This window comes from Haliotis rufescens, unplaced genomic scaffold (assembly GCF_023055435.1).
Source record: "Haliotis rufescens isolate VD_foot unplaced genomic scaffold, xgHalRufe1.0.p SCAF_10, whole genome shotgun sequence".
NCBI classification, from domain to species: domain Eukaryota; kingdom Metazoa; phylum Mollusca; class Gastropoda; order Lepetellida; family Haliotidae; genus Haliotis; species Haliotis rufescens.
This window is the reverse complement of record NW_025963780.1, coordinates 8651174-8674109: the sequence shown is the minus strand read 5'-3', so window position 1 is coordinate 8674109 and position 22936 is coordinate 8651174. Positions and strand designations below refer to the sequence as shown.

Genomic DNA, 22936 nt, shown 5'->3' with positions numbered 1-22936 from the left:
CACGAACATAAACATGCACATCCACCCACCACCATCAACACAGACAAAAACATACACATCCACCCACCACCATCAACACAGACATAAACATGCACATCCACCCACCACCATCAACACAGACAAAAACATACACATCCACCCACCACCATCAACACAGCCACAAACATGCACATCCACCCACCACCAACAACACAGACATAAACATGCACATCCACCCACCACCATCAACACAGCCAAAAACATGCACATCCACCCACCACCATCCATACAGACAAAAACATGCACATCCACCCACCACCATCAACACAGACAAACACATACACATCCACCCACCACCATCAACACAGCCAAAAACATACACATCCACCCACCACCATCAACACAGACAAACACATACACATCCACCCACCACCATCAACACAGCCAACCACCAAAACAAATGAACACACAGACATGCACATCAATCCATCCATCCACACGTACACAGACATACACATCACCCCAATGAAGATCCGGGGTAGAATAGGTCTGCAGCAACCCATGCTTGCCGTATTATAGACAAGTATGCTTGTCGTAAGAGGCGACTAACGGGATCGGGTGGTAAGGCTCGCTGACTTGGTTGATGCATGTCATCATATCCCAATTGCCTAGATTGATGCTCATGATGACAATCACTGGATTGTCTAGTCCAGATTTGATTATTTAGAGACCGCCGTGATATAGCTGGAATATTGCTGTGTGCGGCGTTAAACAACGAATAAACTAACAGACATACACATCAATCCATCCACTCACGCACACACACACGCACGCATGCACGCATACACACGCACATACACATCAATCCATCCACACAGACATACACACATACACATCAATCATTCACCCATCCATCCATGGTCATTTACTTGCAAACTATAGTTGAACATACATGTACAACATTCAGCATTTTTTGGCCTTTGCAGAATTTCTGCAAATATACCCTCAGTTCAGGTGACTTTGGTGTCTTATGCAATAAAGTGCAAGTTTTACAATACATATGTGTCTTGATTTGATTCTGGAAAGTATAAACTACAAAACGAAATTGTTGTCAATCCCGATTTTGGACTAAAATCTACTAAGTGTGTGTTTCAACAGATTGTGGAACATCCTAGCGCCCGCTGAAGGTGCAGGTGACCCACCTTTGAGCGTGTGAGGTGACCCACCAGTGAGAGTGTGAGGTGACCCATCGGTGAGAGTGTGAGGTGACCCATGAGTGAGAGTGTGAGGTGACCCACCGGTGAGAGTGTGAGGTGACCCACCTTTGAGAGTGTGAGGTGACCCACCCGTGAGAATGTGAGTGTGAGGTGACCCACCTTTGTGAGTGTGAGGTGACCGACCTTTGAGAGTGTGAGGTGACCCACCCGTGAGAGTGTGAGTGTGAGGTGACCCACCTTTGTGAGTGTGAGGTGACCCACCTTTGTGAGTGTGAGGTGACCCACCTTTGTGAGTGTGAGGTGACCCACCGGTGAGAGTGTGAGGTGACCCACCCGTGAGAGTGTGAGGTGACCTACAGGTGAGAGTGTGAGTGTGAGGTGACCCATCGGTGAGAGTGTGAGGTGACCCACCGGTGAGAGTGTGAGGTGACCCACCTTTGAGAGTGTGAGGTGACCCACCGGTGAGAGTGTGAGTGTGAGGTGACCCACCTTTGAGAGTGTGAGGTGACCCACCGGTGAGAGTGTGAGTGTGAGGTGACCCATCGGTGAGAGTGTGAGGTGACCCACCGGTGAGAGTGTGAGGTGACCCACCGGTGAGAGTGTGAGGTGACCCACCTTTGAGAGTGTGAGGTGACCCACCGATGAGAGTGTGAGGTGACCCACCGGTGAGAGTGTGAGGTGACCCACCGGTGAGAGTGTGAGGTGACCCACCTTTGTGAGTGTGAGGTGACCCACCTTTGTGAGTGTGAGTGTGAGGTGACCCACCGGTGAGAGTGTGAGGTGACCCACCGGTGAGAGTGTGAGGTGACCCACCGGTGAGAGTGTGAGGTGACCCACCTTTGAGAGTGTGAGGTGACCCATCGGTGAGAGTGTGAGGTGACCCACCGGTGAGAGTGTGAGGTGACCCACCTTTGAGAGTGTGAGGTGACCCACCGGTGAGAGTGTGAGGTGACCCACCTTTGTGAGTGTGAGGTGACCCACCTTTGTGAGTGTGAGTGTGAGGTGACCCACCGGTGAGAGTGTGAGGTGACCCACCGGTGAGAGTGTGAGGTGACCCACCTTTGAGAGTTTGAGGTGACCCACCGGTGAGAGTGTGAGGTGACCCACCTTTGAGAGTGTGAGGTGACCCACCTTTGTGAGTGTGAGGTGACCCACCTTTGTGAGTGTGAGTGTGAGGTGACCCACCGGTGAGAGTGTGAGTGTGAGGTGACCCATCGGTGAGAGTGTGAGGTGACCCACCGGTGAGAGTGTGAGGTGACCCACCGGTGAGAGTGTGAGGTGACCCACCGGTGAGAGTGTGAGGTGACCCACCGGTGAGAGTGTGAGGTGACCCACCGGTGAGAGTGTGAGGTGACCCACCGGTGAGAGTGTGAGGTGACCCACCTTTGAGAGTGTGAGGTGACCCACCTTTGAGAGTGTGAGGTGACCCACCTTTGTGAGTGTGAGGTGACCCACCTTTGTGAGTGTGAGTGTGAGGTGACCCACCGGTGAGAGTGTGAGTGTGAGGTGACCCACCGGTGAGAGTGTGAGGTGACCCACCGGTGAGAGTGTGAGGTGACCCACCTTTGAGAGTTTGAGGTGACCCACCTTTGTGAGTGTGAGGTGACCCACCTTTGAGAGTGTGAGTGTGAGGTGACCCACCGGTGAGAGTGTGAGTGTGAGGTGACCCACCTTTGTGAGTGTGAGGTGACCCATGAGTGAGAGTGTGAGGTGACCCACCGGTGAGAGTGTGAGGTGACCCACCTTTGAGAGTGTGAGGTGTCCCACCGGTGAGAGTGTGAGTGTGAGGTGACCCACCTTTGTGAGTGTGAGGTGACCCATGAGTGAGAGTGTGAGGTGACCCACCGGTGAGAGTGTGAGGTGACCCACCGGTGAGAGTGTGAGGTGACCCACCGGTGAGAGTGTGAGTGTGAGGTGACCCACCTTTGTGAGTGTGAGGTGACCCACCTTTGTGAGTGTGAGGTGACCCATGAGTGAGAGTGTGAGGTGACCCACCGGTGAGAGTGTGAGGTGACCCACCTTTGAGAGTGTGAGGTGTCCCACCGGTGAGAGGGCGAGTGTGAGGTGACCCACCTTTGTGAGTGTGAGGTGACCCACCTTTGAGAGTGTGAGGTGTCCCACCGGTGAGAGTGTGAGTGTGAGGTGACCCACCTTTGTGAGTGTGAGGTGACCCACCTTTGTGAGTGTGAGGTGACCCACCTTTGTGAGTGTGAAGTGACCCACCGGTGAGAGTGTGAGGTGACCCACCTTTGAGAGTGTGAGGTGACCCACCTTTGAGAGTGTGAGTGTGAGGTGACCCACCTTTGAGAGTGTGAGTGTGAGGTGACCCACCTTTGTGAGTGTGAGGTGACCCACCTTTGTGAGTGTGAGGTGACCCATGAGTGAGAGTGTGAGGTGACCCACCGGTGAGAGTGTGAGGTGACCCACCTTTGAGAGTGTGAGGTGTCCCACCGGTGAGAGGGTGAGTGTGAGGTGACCCACCTTTGTGAGTGTGAGGTGACCCACCTTTGAGAGTGTGAGGTGTCCCACCGGTGAGAGTGTGAGTGTGAGGTGACCCACCTTTGTGAGTGTGAGGTGACCCACCTTTGTGAGTGTGAGGTGACCCACCTTTGTGAGTGTGAAGTGACCCACCGGTGAGAGTGTGAGGTGACCCACCTTTGAGAGTGTGAGGTGACCCACCTTTGAGAGTGTGAGTGTGAGGTGACCCACCTTTGAGAGTGTGAGTGTGAGGTGACCCACCTTTGAGAGTGTGAGGTGACCCACCTTTGAGAGTGTGAGGTGACCCACCTTTGAGAGTGTGAGGTGACCCACCTTTGAGAGTGTGAGGTGACCCACCGGTGAGAGCGTGAGGTGACCCACCTTTGAGAGTGTGAGGTGACCCACCTTTGAGAGTGTGAGTGTGAGGTGACCCACCTTTGTGAGTGTGAGGTGACCCACCTTTGAGAGTGTGAGGTGACCCACCTTTGTGAGTGTGAGGTGACCCACCTTTGAGAGTGTGAGGTGACCCACCTTTGAGAGTGTGAGGTGACCCACCTTTGAGAGTGTGAGGTGAAACAAATGGGGTTATGGGAGAGGTGCACTTTGTCTGCACCGTGGAACAGCATGCATACATATTTATGTCCAACTTTAGACTACTTATGGTTAGGTTATGTTATGTTACATGCAAGTCTGGCAGTTGATATGGGTGTGTCTGAGATATGGGGTCAATCATTCAGGAACATTAACAAGCAGCAAAGGGGAATAATACTTGATGAGGCATATATTGATCACAGTTATTGTTATAGAACTGAAATTAATATGGAATGATTGACGACCACAATGAGCAGTTGATGGCAGTCTTCCTGTCTCTTTGAAAAGATTTTGTTGAGTAATTTATTTTCCTATTTGAACACTTCACTTTTTAGCATCAGGGGATTAATAAACACTTGATATATTCACTCATGAGGATAAAATGACCGCTTCCGTGGTCTAGTGGGAGAGCGTCCACCCGGAGAGTGGAAGGTCCGGGGTTCGATCCCCGGCCACATCATACCAAAAGTCATTAAAAGATGGTACTTCTTGTTACCCTGTCTGGTGCTTGGCATTAAGGGGCTAGAACAAGGACTGGTCGACTCGGAGTCAGTATACTGTGTCTGAGTAGGGTATTTATGTTAAAACTGCGGCATGGTATCTCAGTGGGTTAGCACTATAAATCGGCATCAGTCTGGACTGGTAAAAGCAGTCACACACACACACTCTATTATAAGTGCAATAATCTTGGACGCGACGTTAAACCCCATTTCACCTCACCTCACCACGACGATAAATGCTTATTTGACAATGGTGGTATCATAATTGTGATGGTTATGATGATGATGATGATGATGATGATTTTCCTGGTTATGATGATGATGATGATTTTCCTTGTTTGCAGGAAAGGCATGAGCAGCACCAAACGGGGGTTCTCCCCAACTGTCCCGGCGGGCATGGAGAGTAAGAAACCTCCTCCCCCTCACACAAATAATGGGAGTGGTCCACCACCCCTCAAATACAGCTCCGAACCAGTTGATGATGTCAATATGAATGAAGTTATTGACGGAAAAATAGAATTGGAGGTGATTTTACCTGGTGGAAAGACAACACAACTAACAGTAGACTCAAAGTAAGTAGATCTTTTTTATGTTTTTTGAACAATATATCTTTTATTGCACTCACATGCACTAATTGGCCAGATTTAAACTGTCAGTTCATTGCCTCATTGCACATTTGGAATCTGTTGAAATCAGTCAAATTATTGCCAGGTTAAAGATTGTAAGACATTGTAAGGGGAATCTTTATGTTGATGTGTCTGGTGCAGAGCTCAAGATAGTTTAAGATTGGTCTTAAAAACTTTAAACAAATAAGATAAAATGATTATTGAGATATTTTGTTTGGTCTGAAATGTCTGTTGGTTAGTAATAATGTATGCGCAGTTGTTATAAATCTGCATCATCATATTTCAGGTTTGATTTTTGTTCCTACATGTGTTTGTTAAGAGGTTTCAGGTCCTATTCCAATATTTGAAATACTGTATTGGCGAAGATGTTTCTTAATTTGTTTGGGGATATAGAAACGTTAAGTCCAGCTCCTGACAACTTGTTTTGGGATATAGAAATGTTAAGTCCAGCTCCTGACAACTTGTTTGGGGATATAGAAACGTTAAGTCCAGCTCTGGACAACTTGTTTGGGGTTATAGAAACGTTAAGTCCAGCTCCTGACAACTTGTTTGGGGATATAGAAACGTTAAGTCCAGCTCCTGACAACTTGTTTTGGGATATAGAAACGTTAAGTCCAGCTCCTGACAACTTGTTTTGGGATATAGAAACGTTAAGTCCAGCTCTGGACAACTTGTTTGGGGTTATAGAAACGTTAAGTCCAGCTCCTGACAACTTGTTTGGGGATATAGTGCTTGCTCTTTTATATAAGTTCTAAACGTTTCTGTATATGTACATATGAGGAAAAACATGTAGATATATTAAGTTTCTTTATGCGTCATTTTGAGAAATGCTCCTATAGGATATGAATGTTTGTTTAAGTTGATTACCATGTATGCTTGGTCATACAATGGAGGAGGAACTGTATAGATCCAAGGCATTTGTATCATTTCCACTTGCATCGGTTTCAACTATGGGAGTTTCTGTATCCAGAACATCATGCACAGCAATGCAAGACCAAGTTTTCTATCAATATGAAACACTTATCTCAGCAGTGATGCATGTCTCATCTGTCTTGTCCCACTTTTCCAAAAGCTTGTTAATGTCACCCCTGTTAATTTCCCATAAGTTGCTGCCTGTCATGCAAGTAGTCATGTGTAGGAAGTAGGTTTCTAACACTGTCCTTCACCTCTGTGTCGTGTTGGGCCCTGTCGTTGCCATACATCTATAATAGTCACACATTTAGATAATTCTGATGATAATAATAACACATCTGTCAACCAGCATTGTAAGATATTCAAACTATTAAAAAATAGAAGAAGTTGTAGACTCATATTGGTATCTTCTATACTGTCACAACTGCTTCATGTTAATAGAAGCAGCAGTACATCATAACGGTGTAATATGATTATGTGAGGGGCACGGCCTGGAATTTAATTGGTTATACCATATACAGTTTAGTACAATGATATATACTGTTTGAATGTTGTATGGTCGTATATAGATAGCACAACTTCCACCATGTACCAAACACTGGACACTGCATCCATGACATCAAACCAGGGATTGTAATGACACACCTCCCTAAACATGTAGGACTTATCCTGTACTTTCTAACTTCAAATTTGTTATCTATTATCCATGTTCTCCATGTCAGGTATCGAATTCCCTAGCTTACGTTGTCATAAGGCGTCGCTGCTGTGTCAACAGGGTCGTGTGTAGATTACAAGGAGTGTGCACATGTTTGTGGTTAAATCTTCTGATAACTGTGCAGGATGGGTTGAGATCTGTTTTAGCATGTTTTAGTGTGGCCCAGATAGTTTCATAGTGTGTGACTCCTCTAGGATAGACTCATTTGCATGCTTTACAGATCTGCCAACCTCAAATATTGAGCAGGTGGCAAAAAAAGAAGTATTATAAATGTTTAGTTTTTCACTGCTGATCTCAACCATTAAATAAGTGTTACAAACCAAATGTGAAAATAATATCAGATATAAAAAAATCAACCTGTCTGTGAAAAATGGCTTCTTGTGTTGGAAGCACACTGTATTGTGTTTGTCTGACACACGTGATGGCAGTGTTGCTGGAAAGATTATCAAACACTAAGAAAAGTATAAATTAATGAGATGGACATCTAATGCCTCATGGTTACCCTTTGTCAGCATGTGTGGGATATATTTACATAGAACTTCAGCCATTCACCCATTTCTACCTCTTTCCATGGTTTTGAAGAGTTGCCACGCATCCTGACTTGATGAAATACACCATACGTAGTCCTGTGAACATTCCTGCTTCTCTCACATGTCAGTATCAGTTGACCATCACAAGCAACACATGTTTGAAGCAGGGTGTGTTTACAGTCACAAATCATTGGAGTTATTTTGACAATAAGGTAACAAAGCTTTGGGTATGTTCAATAACAAAACTGATGCAAGAATTGCAATATATCGTATTGAAATCAAAATTGAACAGTGAAACACCATCTTGCATGAGGACAAGGAAATTATTTTGGCATACATGTCCATTATTGTCCCTCGCCGCGCGAAAGCGGGTGATATAGTATTCACGACCGTCCGTACGTCTGTATGTCCGTACATCCCACCTGTTTGTTGCCGCGATATCTCAAGAACTAAAGACTGGATTGTCTTCATATTTGGAACTATGGTGTATATACAGACTCCGCAGACACCAGTCGGTTTTGGTGACCTTGACCCCATTTTCAAGGTCACAGCAGGCAAATATGCTTTTGGAGTTGGAAAACGGTGTTGCCGCGATATCTCAAGAACTAATCGCTGGATTGTCTTCATATTTGGAACTATGGTGTATATACAGACTCCGCATACACCAGTCGGTTTTGGTGACCTTGACCCCATTTTCAAGGTCACAGCAGGCAAATCTGCTTTTGGAGTTGGAAAACGGTGTTGCCGCTATATCTCAAGAACTAAACACTGGATTGTCTTCATATTTGGAACTATGGTGTATATACAGACTCCGCATACACCAGTCGGTTTTGGTGACCTTGACCCCATTTTCAAGGTCACAGCAGGCAAATATGCTTTTGGAGTTGGAAAACGGTGTTGCCGCAATATCTCAAGAACTAATCGCTGGATTGTCTTCATATTTGGTACTATGGTGTATATACAGGCGGGGAACATTTCGTCACTTTGTGACAAATACTTGTCTATTGGATGGAATTAACTTGATGCGGTGATTAATTTCATGTTGTCAACTGTTGACAATGCTGCATGGCTGGGTGAAGGCGTCAGAGCATGGAAGAAGGTAGAAACATGGCACTACAGGTGCCAAAGTCAATATGTTCTGTTACTGCAACACATGACCACAAATAGTAGGAGGTTTTGGATGTCTGTCTCACAAATTTCAGTTCAGTTCAGTTCAGCTATTTGTTTTCAAGGCCATATGGCCCATATCACATACATGTATGTTATACAATAATATTACATTGCACATGCATCATGGAAGTGGATTACATTTCCGTTCTAATTTTAAATACAATGTACATATACTTTAAAAGAAGAAATATCTTCCCAAGTCTTATACAATTAATTATAGACATATCGTGGGCTTGTTTGTTTGTCAAAAGTGGGTATGTGTATCTCTAAACAGAGGACATACAAACAAAACATGCTTTTCATCTTCTAGACCTGTACAGTGTGAGCAGAGAGTCTTCATCACCTCCATTATATTTTCCGCTACGTACGCTTTGAACACCAAATGTATTATATCCTCCTGTAAGTTATATCAAGGCCTTTCTGTAAGTAAGTACATTAATATATTGTACATATGATTCAAACAGAAATTCTGATGATTTCATGGTTGAATAAAATTCAAGTAATCATTTATCTATGAGAAGTGAATGCCAGTTTTGTTTTGCACAATCAAGAATATGCTGTTTCAGAACAAACATTAATGTTTTTTCATTTCCAACTTTGTGGGATATCCAAACATGCCCCAAGCTGTAGCTAAACAGCAAATGTCTGATAGGAGATTCCCAATTTAAGGATATATATCACAGGTATTGGGCAGCATTCAGTGACACTGATGCGGATGACTAAATGTGGGCATAGATATAACATGTAACAAATATTTAATACATATGACATAATGTTTTGTTAAAGTGGATATCTGCCACAGTCACCATATGCAACAGCATTTGGCAAGCAATAACTTATGTTTTAAACATATTTACAAAATTTTCTATGTACAGTTTCTATATCTTTCCTTTGAGTGTATCTCCACAAATCACCACCATACAATAAAATTGGTACAATTTTGGTGTCAAATATTTGAAAGCCATTATAAGCATATATATTGTATTTGCACACTAGCATTTTAATAGTGCTCAGCACTGTTCTGCAAGGCTATTATTAGAAGGAGGAGTTAGGATCGTATCATTAGCCCATGGTATTTGAAGGAGCTAACAGTTAACTTTACCAACATATAATACTTTCCTAGTTTTAGCAAATCTTTCCATTGATACCAAGCCATTTCACAACACAACAGTGTTACAGTGGGTACTGGGTGTTACAGTGGGTATTGGGTGTTACAGTGGGTACTGGGTGTTACAGTGGGTACTGGGTGTTACAGTGGGTACTGGGTGTTACAGTGGGTACTCAGTGTTACAGTGGGTACTGGGTGTTACAGTGGGTACTGTGTGTTACAGTGGGTACTGGGTGTTACAGTGGGTACTGGGTGTTACAGTGGGTACTGTGTGTTACAGTGGGTACTGTGTGTTACAGTGGGTACTGTGTGTTACAGTGGGTATTGGGTGTTACAGTGGGTACTGTGTGTTACAGTGGGTACTGGGTGTTACAGTGGGTATTGGGTGTTACAGTGGGTACTGTGTGTTACAGTGGGTACTGTGTGTTACAGTGGGTACTGTGTGTTACAGTGGGTACTGTGTGTTACAGTGGGTACTCGGTGTTACAGTGGGTACTGTGTGTTACAGTGGGTATTGGGTGTTACAGTGGGTACTGTGTGTTACAGTGGGTATTGGGTGTTACAGTGGGTACTGTGTGTTACAGTGGGTACTGTGTGTTACAGTGGGTACTGGGTGTTACAGTGGGTATTGGGTGTTACAGTGGGTACTGGGTGTTACAGTGGGTACTGTGTGTTACAGTGGGTACTGTGTGTTACAGTGGGTATTGGGTGTTACAGTGGGTACTGTGTGTTACAGTGGGTACTGTGTGTTACAGTGGGTACTGTGTGTTACAGTGGGTACTCGGTGTTACAGTGGGTACTGTGTGTTACAGTGGGTATTGGGTGTTACAGTGGGTACTGTGTGTTACAGTGGGTATTGGGTGTTACAGTGGGTACTGTGTGTTACAGTGGGTACTGTGTGTTACAGTGGGTACTGGGTGTTACAGTGGGTATTGGGTGTTACAGTGGGTACTGGGTGTTACAGTGGGTACTGTGTGTTACAGTGGGTACTGTGTGTTACAGTGGGTATTGGGTGTTACAGTGGGTACTGTGTGTTACAGTGGGTACTGGGTGTTACAGTGGGTACTGTGTGTTACAGTGGGTATTGGGTGTTACAGTGGGTACTGTGTGTTACAGTGGGTACTGTGTGTTACAGTGGGTACTGGGTGTTAAATCCTGCAGGGGCCTTCATGGAGATTGTTACCCGAATTGTTATAAGTTTGACAGGTAGGAAAAGTAATAGAAGTAAAATGTTTTAAATCCTGTGACAAGAAACGGGAAAAGACAGAAATCCCTTTGCACATTTGTGTGGGACAGGATAGCTCCAGGTGTTGCCTATGTGACATTCTGTATGATTGTTAGTCTTACTGATGACCATGTTAATGTATAATGATGTTTTCTTACAGTGCCATGTTGTCAGCCTTCACCAGTCACCTGAAACCTGTTTCTTCACGTCAAATATATTCCAGGCTTTTGTGTTTAGCACAGTTCATATGTAACTCCATTACCAATCTGTCACACTGTAAACTAAGTGTCTGGTCTCCAGGAACCTGGATAATGTTTGTACTGGCTCCTGGTGTACTGGAATCTGTCATCATGCATGAGCCGTCCAGTGATAGGAACTCCTTGTAGTGTGGGATGTATAACAAAAGGATTCAGGACACTGAGGTTGTCACAGCAGATGAAATGAGAACCAGGTGGTCACAATTCATGACTTCGCTGATTGTGTGTTATCATTAAACATGGAGAAGTCTCCATTCTCATAACCATTGGTTTCAACTAGTTGTTTCCTATCTGCTCTTGTTAGGACACAAAGCATTCATCTGTGCAGTGAGATATAATCACAGCTAATGAGACAAGTGTACGTGTTCTGCTTCTCCAGCTATAGGCTCAAACTAAGATACATCTTCTTGAGAAGTTGTTGGAAAGTTCTAAAGTTATGCATTTACTGCAAGGGGTGATTCCAACAATTGTTGTGGTGAGGTCTGACAATTCTCACAGTGAAATTTCTCACCTCATTTGGGTTTTTGCAATCTGACAATCATAGTTGAACTGGTTGTCTGCATGCCACCATGTTTTTGCTTTGAAATTTGCCATGTGGCAAGGTATTGTTGAATTTTGGACGCATATTTCAGGGTTGTTTTTCTGAATGTCACAGTTTTGAACTGAGCATACTAAAGTTTGGATTGTCAGCGTGAGGTAAGGTGTTAATTGTGGTGGAAGTTGTCCATGTTGAGTCATAGGTTATTTGGGGATGTTCTCAAGTAGACAATATTCAACTGAAAGTGGTTACATCAACTTTGGAGAAATTAATTCTAACTGATTTGACATACATTTTTATGGATAGGTAGCCAAAAACAGGATTGGACTTCCAACATGAGTAAAATATGGAAAACCCATTCCAGGTGTCTCCTGGTATAATAGGACGCGAACAGTGCTAAATGTGGCCTTGCACCACTCACTGTGTTGACAACTGGTGTGTCGGGGACAGATGTGTCTCAGGCCACAGAGATACTGGTGGGTTGTTGCTGTCTACACTGTCAAGCATCATTCCTTCCCTCACCGACACAGCGTGCATTGATGTTACCTCACTGATGTAACAAATCTAAACACGCTTTTCTTTCAAAGTGATGTAATCTAATGCAAGCAGATCTCAAACAGTCCCCAAACTGCTGCCAGTATGTTGTCAGTGTATGAAGACAAACACAATCAGTGGTATGGGGCCTGTCAACACAGGCAACCCAAACACTGCCAGAATAAGCAGTGGGGGACTCGGGACTGAAGCACATCCATTTCCACTGCTTTTCTAGCAGACACCTAACACCACAAATCAAATATTAATCTTCTGTTTACTCATGCAACAATGGTTGATATTTGCGAAAAAACAAAGTCAGACCACTTGGCACAACAATCGTCATTCACAGCAAACCAGGCATTCATTGATCGGAATAATGACTGAGAAAAGCTGCTTAGCTGGATCCCTGAACTTGAGATAAAAATAACTCCCTGCGACCTTGCTTCATTAGCTTCTACCTGTCTGAATGTCTTATCTCCATTGACAGGGTGAAGAAACTGAAGTTTGCACCTTATGATTCATCATTACCCTGTAAGGTGTTGGGTGTCGTAGTGGACATCACTCAGCATGCAGTCAGTAGGAATGTGTACAAGCATACAGAATGAGTTAACCCTTTCAGTCATACCAGCTCGCAGGAAACTGCTTTTTACATCAATGAGATGTTTGTTAAGCTGCCATTTTGATAAAAGTTAAAATTCACAATATTTTATGGACATATTACTCTGACATTTTAGTTCATTGTGTAAATAAATATTTGAATTTCATTTTCTTGATTTCATCAAGGTTTTATGACAGCTATAACACAAGGCATATAAGGGGTTATGTGTGTACTTGATCCTCATGACCCCAGTGTCGAGGTACCGCAGTGACGAGGTACCCCAGTGACGAGGTACCGCAGTGACGAGGTACCCCAGTGTCGAGGTACCGCAGTGACGAGGTACCCCAGTGACGAGGTACCTCAGTGACGAGGTACCCCAGTGACGAGGTACCGCAGTGACGAGGTACCCCAGTGACGAGGTACCTCAGTGACGAGGTACCCCAGTGACAAGGTACCGCAGTGACGAGGTACCTCAGTGACGAGGTACCCCAGTGACGAGGTACCGCAGTGACGAGGTACCGCAGTGACGAGGTACCCCAGTGACGAGGTACCGCAGTGACGAGGTACCCCAGTGACGAGGTACCCCAGTGACGAGGTACCGCAGTGACGAGGTACCCTAGTGAAGAGGTACCCCAGTTCACCATGTAGTGTAAATCAGCATGCCAGACATCCTGTGATATTTCATATTTGAAGTAGTGTCATTGTACAGTCCTTGACAATGAAGACATATTTGAATAGAAGAATCGTATCATCAGGAAATGAATATATCCTATCATAAGAAGATTTCTTTCATGTTTTATTTCCTTAAGAAACGTCATTTAAGTTCATTTTATTTTCTCTGTATTACTTTTTTTTATCTATTGTCTTTTGCAAAAGAAAATACTTATTATTAATATAATTTCTTATCTCACCTCTTTTTATCACAAAATATTTTTTTACTTATTTGGAAGCTGAATTATGTAATTTTTATTCAGTGATAAGAAGGGTGAAGAATGTTTTTTTCAATGATGTATTAATGATCCTTTTCGTGAAGCATTATCATACAACTATAGATAGCACTGATCAATCAGTCAGCATCTCATTAGTGTAAACAAACCTAGGTACCTTGAACATACACTCATTATAGACAACGTTTAATGGTCATGGTCATCAATAATCAGAAATGATTGTGTGATGAAGTCATGTGTAAATCCCACTTAGTTACAGTGGCTGTTCTGAGAGGAGAGATACCATTGTGGTATTGCTATTGAATTGAGAATGGATTGTTTCTGGTGTAAAAGATAACAATGTGTTAGCATGTGATTCCAGACTGCCAGTTGCTCACACTAAAAAGTACTCACTAAAGGTAACAGTTGGAGCTTGTGTTAAGGCTATGTGGATCCCAAGTGCATCAAGAAAGAAAGGTTCAAGTCATAATGTTTTGTTTTGGAGCCTGTTGTAAGATTTGGTAAAGTCAGTGTTTTTTGTTGATGTAATGAGTGAGTAAGTGAAGTGTTGTTTACACTGCAGTTTTCAGCTATATTCTCTAAAAAGCTCAGTATAATTATTTGAAGCCACTAGAGCATATATTGTGGTTCAGTGAGACTAAGGTGGAAATATAGTGTGGAGTAGACAGCAGTGCTGTAAGTAGTGGGGTGCAGTTAGTATGTCTGCCTACCAAACTATCACTGACCTAGTACATATAGGGAAATACTGTTGCTGTCTCACAATAGCCCTGTTATCTGCAGGCAGGAATCAAAAACTCTGTCCACTTACCCGGGACATTTGCTTACCTCAACTCTGACTGGGATTTAGTGACTTCATTAATGAAAAAAACAAAACCATCAGGAAATCATGCAAATGCCCCTGCAAGTACAATGGGGGCTGTTTCCCTGGTCCCCTACTGTCCTTCATTAGTTGGGGCTATTGTCTGGGCACACCACAAACCAAGCTGGGAGCTTGATGGGGCGAATACTATAAGGCTGTACACAGGGACAGTTACTGAGCTGGAACACCAAGACTTGGCTGGCTGTCAGCTTTTGTCAGGCTTACCTGGATAGCAGGTCACATGACCTGCTGAACAACTCGTCAGTGTTACCTGAGAAAGAGATGGACATGAGAGGTGTGCTTGTTTGACATAGCTCGACAGCAAATATACAATTTGTATGTGGGATATTTTATGTGGATATGTGCAGGGATTGTGTGTAGTGGTCATTTTCACCTGGTGGGGATTCTAATTTGGATTTACCTGTGGTATTACACGAGTCCTAGCCATGTTTGGACGTAAGAAGAAACAGGTTTTGAAGGTGGAGGGAGGTGATAAGGTAAGTGTTGTTAGTTTTGTCACCAACAATTTTATCCATTTTCAGCGTTCCAATGCAGGACCTTAGAGTTCTTCTGGCAGCCAAAAGCAAAGTTTCTCCCACTGGGTATATACTGAGTGTATTTTCGGATGAGACAGGCAAACCTTTGGATTATAAAGCCAATCAAACTATTGGTTCATTGGAAGGACGGACTGTTCAACTCCAGTCCAAAAGTAAGGAAAAAGAGGTTGAAAAACGAATGATGAAGAAAGACTCATCAAAGAATTTACAGCCATTTGAGGTAATATGTGATTCATGATGAAGTTATTTGATTACATTTCAGCTGCCATTGTTGTCACCTGACAGGTGAAATTAACATGATTATAATGAGTGTTTATATTGTGGTCTGTTTCCAGGTATTACTCACCAGTCGTGGATTGTAGTATAAGCAGTCACCATACCTGGAATGTCATCTCGGACAACATAGTAATTAGGAGTTGTTGAATTCAAAAATGTATTCTGTAAATAGGACAAAATTCTAGATGTATTGTTAGGATCACAATACAGGAACAACAATACTTTCACTGACACCAACATGCCTGTACACTAGTTTTGTCAGCAGTCTCCCCCAAGCCCCACCTTTCCCCCAGCCCCATCTTCCCCCCAGCCCCAACTTCCCCCCAGCCCCACATTCATCTGAGCCCTACCGTCCTCCCAGCCCCACCTTCACCTGAGCCCCACCTTCCTCCCAGCCCCACCTTCCCCCCAGCCCCAACTTCCCCCCAGCCCCACATTCATCTGAGCCCTACCGTCCTCCCAGCCCCACCTTCACCTGAGCCCCACCTTCCCCCCAGCCCCACCTTCACCTGAGCCCCACCTTCCCCCCAGCCCCACATTCATCTGAGCCCTACCTTCCTCCCAGCCCCACCTTCCCCCCAGCCCCACCTTCACCTGGGCCCCACCTTCCCCCCCAGCCCCACCTTCATCTGAGCCCCACCTTCCCCCCAGCCCCACATTTATCTGAGCCCTACCTTCCTCCCAGCCCCACCTTCCCCCCAGCCCCACCTTCACCTGAGCCCCACCTTCCCCCCAGCCCCACATTCATCTGAGCCCTACTGTCCTCCCAGCCCCACCTTCCCCCCAGCCCCACCTTCCCCCCAGCCCCACCTTCACCTGAGCCCCACCTTCCCCCTGTGCCCCGCCTTTCCCCTGTGCCCCACCTTCACCTGAGCCCTACCTTCCTCCCAGCCCCACCTTCACCTGAGCCCCACCTTCCCCCCAGCCCCACATTCATCTGAGCCCTACCTTCCTCCCAGCCCCACCTTCCCCTGAGCCCCACCTTCCCCCTGTGCCCCACCTTTCCCCTGTGCCCCACCTTCACCTGAGCCCTACCTTCCTCCCAGCCCCACCTTCACCTGAGCCCCACCTTCCCCCCAGCCAAACCTTCACCCTGTTCCCCACCTTCCCCCTGTTACCCACCTTCCCCCCAGCCCAACCTTCACCGAGCGCCACCTTCCCACTGTTCCCCACCTCCCCCTGTGCCCCACTTCCCACTGAGACCCACCTTCCCCCCAGCCCAACCTTCACCCTGTTCCCCACCTTCCCCCTGTTACCCACCTTCCCCCCAGCCCAACCTTCAACCTGTTCCCCACCTTCCCCCTGTTACCAACCTTCCCCCCAGCCCAACCTTCACCCTGTTACCCACCTTCCCCCCAGCCCCACCTTCCCCCTGTTCCCCACCTTCCCCCTGTTACCCACCTTCCCCCCAGCCCAACCTTCAACCTGTTCCCCACCTTCCCCCTGTTACCAACCTTCCCCCCAGCCCAACCTTCACCCTGTTCCCCACCTTCCCCCTGTTACCCACCTTCCCCCCAGCCCAACCTTCACCCTGTTCCCCACCTTCCCCCTGTTACCCACCTTCCCCCAAGCCCAACCTTCAACCTGTTCCCCACCTTCCCCCTGTTACCAACCTTCCCCCCAGCCCAACCTTCAACCTGTTCCCAAATTTCACCTGACCCCGACCTTCACCTGAGCCCCACCTCCCCCTGTGCCCCACCTCCCACTGAGCCCCACCTCTCCCTGTGCCCCACCTCCCACTGAGCCCCACCTCCCACTGAGCCCCACCTCCCCCTGTGCCCCACCTCCCCCTGTGCCCCACCTCCCCCTGAGCCCCACCTGCCCCCCAGACCAACCTTCAACCTGTTCCCCACCTTCCCCCTGTTCCCCACTTTCACCTGACCCCCACCTTCACCTGAGCCCCACCTCCCCCTGTGCCCCACCTCCCCCTGAGCCCCACCTTCCGCCTTTCCCCCCAACATAGTTGGTATAAGATAGAATAGATAGAATAAACCAGGATATGAGAAAGAAAAATAACATCAATTCTATGAAATATGTCTACTCAGGATTTACAGCTATATACTTATGTTGCTGGTCATCTCATGTCTTCACCAACCCAATCATCAACAACACACCCAAACAAGAACATTCAAATCACAGGAAATTCAATCCACCCCACTCCATCCCTATTCACCCACCATCTTTCTCACCTCCTCTACAATCCACCCACCATCTTTCTCACCTCCTCTACAATCCACCCACCATCTTTCTCACCTCCTATACAATCCACCCACCATCTTTCTCACCTTCTCTACAATCCACCCACCATCTTTCTCACCTTCTCTACAATCCACCCACCATCTTTCTCCCCTCCTCTACAATCCACCCACCATCTTTCTCCCCTCCTCTACAATCCACCCACCATCTTTCTCCCCTCCTCTACAATCCACCCACCATCTTTCTCCCTTCCTCTACAATCCACCCACCATCCTTCTCCCCTCCTATACAATCCACCCACCATCTTTCTCCCCTCCTATACAATCCACCCATCATCTTTCTCCCCTCCTATACAAACTACCCACCATCTTTCTCCCCTCCTCTACAATCCACCCACCATCCTTCTCCCCTCCTATACAATCCACCCACCATCTTTCTCCCCTCCTATACAATCCACCCTCCATCTTTTGCACCTCCTATACAATCTACCCACCATCTTTCTCCCCTCACCATTACTCCCACCCGGGTCCAACTACCCACAACTTGACCCCACGCTGCTACACTCTGGAGGGGGGGTTGGTCCGCAGGGTCTATTGATTATTGTACCCACTCCCACAAAAGGTGGCAGTAATTAGATCTTACCACCTAAACATTCAAATGAAATGTTTGTGGAATGAATATCTATCCATAATGTCAGTCTTTACTGATAAACTATGCTCATGACTCCAAGGAGCAATTTTAACACACTATACCGTTATGCAGAAATGACAAGTTTTGAAAGAACACCGATATATTAAACCATGAACTATCTCAAAGTGATCAGAACATGGCTGATTGTGTATGACGGTAAGCATATAGGTACTTGCAACTGTAAGATGCTAGTGTACTCAATATGCTGTACACTGTATAAGTAACATTAGCCTGGAGTACACCCAGGAGTAAACCCACCTATTTCTGTTTGTTCTTTCCTACACCAGTACAGCTTGCAGTCTTCATTGTCTCCCCAGTGTTAATTTGCTTAAACTGGTAGGCTGTACCCACTTCCTGACTGACTGGTTGGGCAGACCACGCACATGCTGAATTGCCACCCTCCCCAGCTGTTCAGTTTATTCAGCATGCTGGGGTACTCACATGCTTAGATTAGACCCAGGTTCAATTCCATACAAGTTACAATCTGTGATATACATTCCTGATGTTTTTAAAATGTTACCTTACTAAATACACATATAGTTTAAGATGTTAAAAAAGAAAGGTAAAATTGTTTCAGTAGATTTGGCCAGTAATCACATCATTATTTCATATTTGCCTCTGTATTTCAATGTTTAACGTTACCTGATGTCGGGGCAAGTTAAGTTGTGTGCAATCTCTGCCCTGCACATCAGATGAAGGAGGTTTATTCTTGAACAACAACTGATGATTGCACAGGTTTGTGCTCCTGAATTCTGGCATGTCATATGGTGGCCATGACTGCCTGTTTCCATGCAGCTGTGTCAGGAAGGTGTGCCCCCGACCATCCAACTTGTAGTTGTGTCAGGAAGGTGTGCCCCCGACCATCCAACTTGTAGTTGTGTCAGGAAGGTGTGCCCCCGACCATCCAACTTGTAGTTGTGTCAGGAAGGTGTGCCCCCGACCATCCAACTTGTAGTTGCAGGCCTACTGCATACATGATATCTGTAGCATCAGCGGGACAGGTCTACTACATACATGATATCTGTAGCATCAGCGGGACAGGTCTACTACATACATGATATCTGTAGCATCAGCGGGACAGGCCTACTGCATACATGATATCTGTAGCATCAGCGGGACAGGTCAACTACATACATGATATCTGTAGCATCAGCGGGACAGGCCTACTACATACATGATATCTGTAGCATCAGCGGGACAGGTCTACTACATACATGATATCTGTAGCATCAGCAGGACAGGTCTACTACATACATGATATCTGTAGCATCAGCGGGACAGGCCTACTGCATACATGATATCTGTAGCATCAGCGGGACAGGTCTACTACATACATGATATCTGTAGCATCAGCGGGACAGGTCTACTACATACATGATATCTGTAGCATCAGCGGGACAGGCCTACTACATACATGATATCTGTAGCATCAGCGGGACAGGCCTACTGCATACATGATATCTGTAGCATCAGCGGGACAGGCCTACTACATACATGATATCTGTAGCATCAGCGGGACAGGTCTACTACATACATGATATCTGTAGCATCAGCGGGACAGGCCTACTACATACATGATATCTGTAGCATCAGCGGGACAGGTCTACTACATACATGATATCTGTAGCATCAGCAGTACAGGTTTACTACATACATGATAGCTGTAACATCAGTGGGACAGGTCTACTACATACATGATATCTGTAGCATGAGCGGGACAGGCCTACTGCATACATGATATCTGTAGCATCAGCGGGACAGGTCTACTACATACATGATATCTGTAACATCAGCGGGACAGGTCTACTACATACATGATATCTGTAGCATCAGCGGGACAGGTCTACTACATACATGATATCTGTTGCATGAGCGGAACAGGTCTACTACATACATGATATCTGTAGCATCAGCGGGACAGGTCAACTACATACACGATAGCTGTAACATCAGCGGGACAGGTCTACTACATACATGATATCTGTAGCATCAGCGGGACAGGTCAACTACATACATGATAGCTGTAACATCAGCGGGACAGGTCTACTACATACATGATATCTGTAGCATCAGCGGGACAGGCCAACTACATACACGATAGCTGTAACATCAGCGGGACAGGTCTACTACATACATGATAGCTGTAACATCAGCGGGACAGGTCTACTACATACATGATATCTGTAGCATCAGCGGGACAGGTCAACTACATACATGATAGCTGTAACATCAGCGGGACAGGTCTACTACATACATGATATCTGTAGCATCAGCGGGACAGGTCAACTACATACACGATAGCTGTAACATCAGCGGGACAGGTCTACTACATACATGATAGCTGTAGCATCAGCGGGACAGGTCTACTACATACATGATATCTGTAGCATCAGCGGGACAGGCCTACTACATACATGATATCTGTAACATCAGCGGGACAGGTCTACTACATACATGATAGCTGTAACATCAGCGGGACAGGTCAACTCACAAGACAAAGTCATCAAGTCACCTAGCCTATACCCAATGTCAACATCTGTTTGTTAGTAAGTTGAAGATACTCAGTACCAACATTCAACATCCATATCACGTTTCCATTTTGCTAATTGTTTTCTTTACATGTAATTTCTTACTTCATAATGTAATATTTGACCATCTCAGCTGTACATGATGTGTTTAAACACACCTTAAAACACACACACACACACAATTTTCTGTTTTGTCTGAATTTCTGTGGACAATGAAGTGGGAAGAGTATTAATATGTATACACATTTACAATGTTGTTCATAGTCAAATTCAGCACCACAACTTGCATTTTCAATGATGACTTTGGTTGACAACATGACCCAAACCCACATGTCAGGGGCATTGCAAGGGAAACTATAATGTAAGCAAACATGGTACAGTGCAGTTTTGTCTTAAAGTTAAACATTAATGCTTATCAAACACAGATCAAGCGTTAGCAGGCCCGTACAATACATCTACCACAGAGATATATCTGCCATGATCTGGACATCACACATGTAGTGTAGCTGTTTCATCATTATGATCAAACCCACACATCCTCCAAAGTTAATGCAGCAAACGAAACACCATGGAACAAAATCATCAACAACAATCTTCACACTGGTAGCTGCGTCAAGCTGTGACTTGACCAACTCATCAACAACAATCTTCACACTGGTAGCTGGGTCAAGCTGTAACTGAACCAACTCATCAACAACAATCTTCACACTGGTAGCTGGGTCAAGCTGTAACTGAACCAACTCATCAACAACAATCTTCACACTGGTAGCTGGGTCAAGCTGTAACTGAACCAACTCATCAACAACAATCTTCACACTGGTAGCTGGGTCAAGCTGTAACTTAACCAACTCATCAACAACAATCTTCACACTGGTAGCTGGGTCAAGCTGTAACTGAACCAACTCATCAACAACAATCTTCACACTGGTAGCTGCGTCAAGCTGTAACTTAACCAACTCATCAACAACAATCTTCACACTGGTAGCTGGGTCAAGCTGTAACTTAACCAACTCATCAACAACAATCTTCACACTGGTAGCTGGGTCAAGCTGTAACTTAACCAACTCATCAACAACAATCTTCACACTGGTAGCTGGGTCAAGCTGTAACTGAACCAACTCATCAACAACAATCTTCACACTGGTAGCTGCGTCAAGCTGTAACTTAACCAACTCATCAACAACAATCTTCACACTGGTAGCTGCGTCAAGCTGTAACTTAACCAACTCATCAACAACAATCTTCACACTGGTAGCTGGGTCAAGCTGTAACTTAACCAACTCATCAACAACAATCTTCACACTGGTAGCTGCGTCAAGCTGTAACTTAACCAACTCATCAACAACAATCTTCACACTGGTAGCTGCGTCAAGCTGTAACTTAACCAACTCATCAACAACAATCTTCACACTGGTAACTGCGTCAAGCTGTAACTTAACCAACTCATCAACAACAATCTTCACACTGGTAGCTGGGTCAAGCTGTAACTTAACCAACTCATCAACAACAATCTTCACACTGGTAGCTGGGTCAAGCTGTAACTGCCACTGGATGTGTGATACTTGCAGCTGAAATCAGTAACATCAGTAACATCTGTAACATTGGCACTGGAATGGAAGAAAGAATGACATCTTGATTACTTCTTTAAGACTGGGCTTAACTGGTGGTACTTTAGGTTATGTAATATTTCTGAACTCATCTGGTCTAATGTCTCATGTCTGGTTCCATCATAATACACAGTGCAATTCACAGTGAGTCTGTGCACTGGTCAGCTTGATATCATACCATTGTGTCGACAGTGAATATTGAAGTAAATCAGTGCATGTAAATTGTGCACGTTTATTTTCATGAATGAGCATAGATAACAATGGTTTCTCTTGATCTTCAAAGCGTGTGTATGACAGC

The 22936-nt window shown here is 45.3% G+C and overlaps 1 protein-coding gene across 10 annotated transcripts in view; it reads left to right on the top strand.

Annotated features, from left to right (window-relative positions):
• LOC124118617 (protein piccolo-like) overlaps window positions 1-22936 on the top strand; it is a 109920-nt gene that overhangs the window by 60626 nt on the left and 26358 nt on the right. For 8 of the 10 annotated variants that reach the window (XM_048386741.1, XM_048386742.1, XM_048386744.1 and 5 more), the window contains exons 2-3: window positions 5110-5337; window positions 15327-15561. In XM_048386741.1, the coding sequence (XP_048242698.1) occupies window positions 5117-5337; window positions 15327-15561 (456 nt within the window). In that variant the 5' untranslated portion in view covers window positions 5110-5116. Of the gene's footprint in view, window positions 1-5109; window positions 5338-15002; window positions 15282-15326; window positions 15562-22936 lie in introns of those variants that run through there. The other 2 variants (XM_048386746.1, XM_048386745.1) reach the window with 2 other exon arrangements.